This window comes from Chondrus crispus, genomic scaffold (genome assembly GCF_000350225.1).
Source record: "Chondrus crispus Stackhouse genomic scaffold, scaffold_2, whole genome shotgun sequence".
Classification (NCBI taxonomy): domain Eukaryota; phylum Rhodophyta; class Florideophyceae; order Gigartinales; family Gigartinaceae; genus Chondrus; species Chondrus crispus.
This window is the reverse complement of record NW_005179057.1, coordinates 943,377-949,473: the sequence shown is the minus strand read 5'-3', so window position 1 is coordinate 949,473 and position 6,097 is coordinate 943,377. Positions and strand designations below refer to the sequence as shown.

The 6,097-nt window shown below is 55.3% G+C and overlaps 1 protein-coding gene across 1 annotated transcript in view; it reads left to right on the top strand.

The window, feature by feature from the left end:
• The first annotated feature begins 5,720 nt into the window (after positions 1 to 5,720).
• Positions 5,721 to 6,097, top strand: part of CHC_T00003727001 (hypothetical protein) — a 510-nt gene continuing 133 nt past the window's right edge. Inside the window, exon 1 of the mRNA XM_005714582.1 lies at positions 5,721 to 6,097. This exon is cut by the window's right edge and continues 133 nt beyond it. Coding sequence (XP_005714639.1) covers positions 5,721 to 6,097 — 377 coding nt within the window.

The window sequence follows — 6,097 nt, the reverse complement described above, 5'->3', positions numbered from 1 at the left end:
GGGAGACCTACCGAGCGACGGAGGAGGACCCTCCGTCAAGCTCTGAACGAAAACGGAAGGCCCGTTTCGGGTCCGATCCGCCACGGAGGCCACAGTGGTCGTCGACCAAGACGGGGTACCGAACCGCGTGAGCATCGATCGGGTAACCAAGATGCCGCCGGAACCCCACGACCCCACTGTGGCCGCATCGGCAACGGACCCGCCGGCGGGAACACCCGAACCGCCAGCGTAGTACGTGGTTGACCACTTGGTCGCCCACCGGGAGACCCGCAGCGGCAGCCAGTACAAGGTCCGCTGGTATAGTTTTACCCCAGCGGATGATACCTGGGAACCCGCCGAAGGCCTCCCGCAACCCTTCATCGACCGCTCCTGGCGCGCGCGGGCGACCGCGCGCCACCTCTAAAACCGCACGGGACAGACCCGGCGCGGATGGAATGGACCCGCCGGCGGGGCGATCCGACGCGGCGATGGCCAAGGAAACCCTCGAGCGGGCTACGTCTCACCCCCCTCGGGGTGGATAAAATTGTAGCCCTCTTCCGAGCCCGGGTTAGCACACGGGAGACAAGACCAAACGGGGGGGTACCGACGCGGAAATACTGTCAAGGCGAGCCCTCGTCGGCCGCTCAAGAGCGGGGTGAACCGCGACCGAACCGGTAGCAGAGCCAGGATCCTGGTGTGTGTGGCCCTCAGAGCACGGGCGGCGGCTCTAAACACGACCGCTTTCGGAGACTGCCCAATCGGAGCTCGTCAAATCACCAAAAAGCCACCCGCCGCGCGGGAATACTTGGCATAATGTTCTGGGAAAATAACGCCGAATTTACCGCAAGCCCCCTGGTGGGGATGAGCTCCTCGTGCTGCGTAGGGACGGGAAGCCACCTCCGCAACACTACGCCGCACCAACAGCGAGGTCACCCATCGCGGGCCGCCAGGCGCACCGGCCGCCGACACCGACAGGAAAATTCTAGGAGACCGGTACCGACCCCTCCTACGATGCCCGCTGGTAGGCTACAACCCAGCGGACTACATATAGGAACTAACCGAAGGCCTCCCGTAAACGGTAATGTACCGCTCATGGCGCGCACATACTACTGTGCGCCACCGGCGAACCCGACCGGATAGACCCGGTGCGGATGGACTCGCTGCACCGTTGGAATGAACCGGTTCACCGGTTTTTAATTAAGCCCTCGGATGGGCTACGTTTTCCCCTCTCAAAGGGTGGGAAAAAATCGTAGCCCCCACCCGTTAACGGCATTGCACTCCCCGGCTTCGCCCGCGTCCCGAGGTCCCAAGACGGAAAACCCGACTTTGGGAAGGCCCAAGCGGATTTGGAGACCGGAACTGTAAACCGCTGTTTCTGCTCGTGTTTTACAGTTTCCTTTCGTTTCCAAATCGGGGCCTCCGCGGAAAGTGACAACGGCAGGACTTACCGACCGGTTTTGGACGAACGGCAGAGCGTACTGCCGCTGGGAGCTCCCCACTGACCGCACGGACAGGCTGGCGGTCACACACCCCGCTGTCTCGCGGGTGAAAGAGCGCCGTTTTTGGAAAAACGGCCAGCCCTCCGGGGGGGGAAATCGCTTCTTTGGCGCCGGTTTGATGATGTCCGGCGCCGGGGGAACACGCCCCACCGCAACGGCAAGCCTATACGGACGGCTGAAGGTACAGCAGGTCCGTCCGCTGTACCTGTAAACCCGAGTTCCCGCTCGGTTCTTCAAAAAGAACACTTTACGGGAAGAAGGGCTACGATTTCCTCTCTAGAAGGGCGAATAAAAGTCGTAGCCCATATCCGAGAACGGTTCCAGACTCCTGAGGTCGTCGCCGACCTGGGAGTATTTGGAAACAGAAACGTGTTTATGCCGTTTCTGACTGTTTTTTACAGTTTCTATTGGTTTCCAAATAGGAACCGTTCGGGAAAGGGACTACCGTGCGGTTTTCGCTCGTGTTTTGGACGACAAAGGTACCGCACGCACCGGGAAAGGTCTGGGACGTACCGCTGCGGGGCTGGCGGGGGCGTACCCGTGGGGTTTTGGAGGAAATCGAAGGGGAATTCTTGGCAAAATGGCCAGCCCTCCGGGGGGGTCCTGGAAAAAGGCTTCTTTGCGTCGGTTGTTTGAGGCCCGGCGCAGGCGGAAGCCGCCCAATCCAAACGGTGGCGTACCGCGGATGGAACCGGGAACCGCAGGAGCGCTGAACTCCTCCGCGCGGGTCGGGAGATAACCGCCGCTGCGGGTGTGCCTGCGGGTTTGAGGACTCGAGGAAGGTACCTACTGTACGGCCGCGTCTCTGCAGCCGACGTATGGTCTCCGTTCGGGATAGAAGTCCGTCACAGCTGGCACGGATTTTAGTCCGCCGCGACGGGGACTTATCGCGAAGTAAGGAAGGGGGTCTGTAGTACAACGGCGCGAAGGCAATCGCACCACCGCTGCCGCCCCGGGATACAGTACGATGGCTGTAAGCGCGAGAAGAACTGTAAGGAGTTATATTTACAGGACACGGCCGGTGCGGAGTACAGTGGTACCCCGCTGGTTACACGTGTAGGATCCGAACGGTAAGTAATTAGTAATTAGTAGTTAATGGCACAAATTAGCCAATTTAGCACAGTAGCTGGTATACAGTAAGTAACAGCTGCTGTAGCGGGACAGGTGTCCTGGCGTCCCACTTAGGGGTTAAGACCGGGGGCACCTGCCCCGTTCCAGTAAACGGGAGGCAGACTCGCCTCCCTTCCCTTGACGGCTAATTGCTATCCCGTTCCGGTTTTCCTTTTAGTCTCAGGCTTCTAACCCGTGACCGGCCGTCCGGATCTAACACCACCGACCGGCTGCGCGTCACCGGCCACGTGAGCCTTCCCTCTTTTCGAGTCCTTCCGTACGGTTTGCGTTCGCGCGTGGGTTACCCAGCGGCGCGCGCTCCCTTACCTCTAACCCCCCTCGTTTCCGAGTGGTCGGGACGAAGGTAGTTATACCACAATTCTCACAACCTGACTTGAGATCTTCGTGGAGTGATCCGATAGCACGCTGCTGATTAGCTACCCTGACACGATGGCCACGAGAAAGTTCCATTTTTTCTTGAATGTCATCAACAACGTTCAGTGCATCTTCGATAAGTTCAACAGGCTTTTTTAGAGCACGGCGAATGCAGTCTCTAAGATCTTCAAAGAAAAACCCCAGAAAACTGCAGGCATTGCAGGTGCCTAGTCGTTCTGTAGTTGCTTCTGTTTCCTTTTTTAGGCCGTGAAATATACCATGTGTATGGACGTTGTCATCATTCCTTCGCACATGAGCGTCGTACTGATGACGAAGGAAGTTGCGGACTAATTCTAGGAAATCTGTGAGTCGCTTTGACAACTCCTCAGTTGACGCAAAATCTTCTCCAATTTGCTGTAGCACTGCCACCTGGTCATTTACAAGCACACCTGTTACATAGTCCACCGCAGTGAAGAGCTTTTCCTCACCACAAGTAACCAGTGCAAGGACATTGTAGAATGATCTCCTTGATATCGTGCTAATTTCCGTGTCTGTGCAGTAGCGATCGTAATCCTCATACATGTCCATTCTTGATCTACGTCGACGCAATGCAGGCAGGGAAACAATTTCTTGTTCATTGAGTTTAACCTGTTTATGACCCCATGACAATGTCCCAACATTGGATGGATCCAGCATAAACTTAACAGCGTCCTCCACTGCATTCTCATTGAACCTCATAATGTTGATTCTACTCTTCTCCAGTTCCTGTCCCCGCTCCATCTTTTTGTAATCTGTGTATGCCTGATCAACAGTGCGTCCTCCTATGGATAGCTCAGTTTCAACTTTAATGGCATCCAAACGAGTTTTTGATAATTCTTTCACCAGGACAGCACGCATAACCCTTCCCTGAATGCTTCGCTATGGGGCTTTTCGTGATACATAAGTTAATTCTGTAAGTAAACTCTTGCGTTCAGTCGGTAAGTCTGAATCTAAACGTAGAATTGTTCGTGCCACATCCTCTACGAGAATGGCGCTTCTTGCAGGGTAAAGTACTTCGGAGATATGCAGCGAAGCTGCTATCACGGTCTGAACCATACAGCTCCACCCAGCCCCGCCTTCCTCATTGAGTCGCATGTTAGAGATTCGCTGTGCTTCTGAAGGCAGGCTTTTTCGGGTTCCCCTTTCACAACCGAACGCCTTCCAGATATCTGTACTTGTAGAAATTGGCATCAAATCTCCATAAGGTTCTGTGACGTCTCGTTGAGAACTCGTACATTGGAACCTAATTCGTGCTTTCTTTGCTGCTGGCCTGAGTGAGCGATCAGCATTGTTTTTAAAACCTCTGTCCCCTCTCTTCCGGCTCATTGCCACATGTGCCGGAACTCCATCACAGCGGCAACCACACCGTCTGCACAAGCTTGGACAACTGTGACATGAACCTACTTTGCATTTGCACGATTGTGCAATCGATGACATTTGGGTATATGTCAGGGACTGTCTGAAAAGGATCCAGGAAAAGATACGGTGGAGCGATGGTTGGAATGGTTTCAGGGGCTGTGCTAACATTATGGATGATGTACACACGCCAACGAATAAATGGAAATCTTGTGATGGTGGAAACAGGACCTCTTCGCAGTCCAAAGAGGCCAAAATAACCCCATACACCGACATTTTGTGTGACGTCGATTGGCCCTGACTGAAGTCGCTGTATGAGCTCTATCTCGAGAACTGGCCATTCGTTCTACATACTTCCAATTGTGGAGGAATTCCTATTGAACGAGCTATGCAACAAGCATAAATTCCGCCCACATAAACAAAGAGCGGATTTGGAAATTTTGCAAGTGTCCTGAAAAATTGACCCACCTCGCTCGTGGATGGGGTGGTAAGTTGATATTAATAATAAACAATAGGACAACAAACCGCACAAAAGTGCTAACGGTGCAGATCAAGTTTCGAACGATTTTCAAATCTTTTGTGAAATATTCTGGGGCAATGTGTTTTTCTATTGAAAAAAGCGAGTATGGAAACACAGCTTCTCAAAATATTCCCAAACATCTACCCAGAAATGCACAGCACACGCAAGTGTGACGTGCTACCGCAACAAGTCCTTCCATTACAGCGCCCTTGCTACCGGCTAATATCTGACGGAGCAACTAAGACAGCCTGTCAAAACACCAACAAACATAAATACGCCGACGCATCTTGTAAAGATCAAGATGTGATAGACACGGGTTGGAAGGACGGGAGAGGTTAGTTCGGTAGCCGTGCCTCAGCGGCGCAGTGGCGGAGGGAGCCGAGCGCCAGGGGACGAAGAGGCTGGGTGCAGGGCGGCGGCGGCGCGGTAGCAGCGGGAGCGAGCGAGGCGGTCGAGAGGGGCAGTCGTCCTCGCGTCAGGGAACGAGAAGCGGGCAGCCGGCGAAGTGTTCGGGTACTCAAGTTGTTACCCCCGGGGATCCCTTCTCCCTCGCGCGAGTCCCCCGGTTTTTATTCCCTCGGCCGCTGCTCGGTAATCTCCCGGCGACCGCCGGCAGCAACCCTAAAATTACAGTTTGGTTGGTGTAGTATAACCCCCCCTGGGGGTTTAAATTAGATTAGATCAAGAACTAGATCAGCTACTGTAGAGCGTCGAGCTCTACAGTACAACCGCGCGTGTCCACGTGTACACCACGGGGACAAGGGACACGCGCATACACGGGTGACCCCTGTACAGTACACTGTGTACTGTACAATTCATCATCGCCGTTCTCATGAGTTCTCATGATACCCCCCCCCGATCTACATCCTTCTAATCACCTCGTTCAAACGAACAGTCAGCCTCACGGCCCGCCCCCTCTCCTCTCCCTCTCCCTCTCCCTCTTCCTCTTTATGGCCGTCGAGCCACCGCCGCCGTGCTACGGCGGCCCGTCCTCCCCCGCGCTGCGCCTCGAGATCCACGCCACCTGGAACAAAGCCCGCGCGAGCACGTTGCATCTCCCGCACCACAGCGCGCTCACCCCGATGTTCATGCCGGTGGGGACGCAAGCCGCCATCAAGGGGCTGCACCCGGACCAGCTGCTGCACCCGACCGTCGACGCCCAGCTCGTCCTGGCGAACACGTACCACCTCGCCCTGCGCCCCGGCGGCGACGTCGTGCG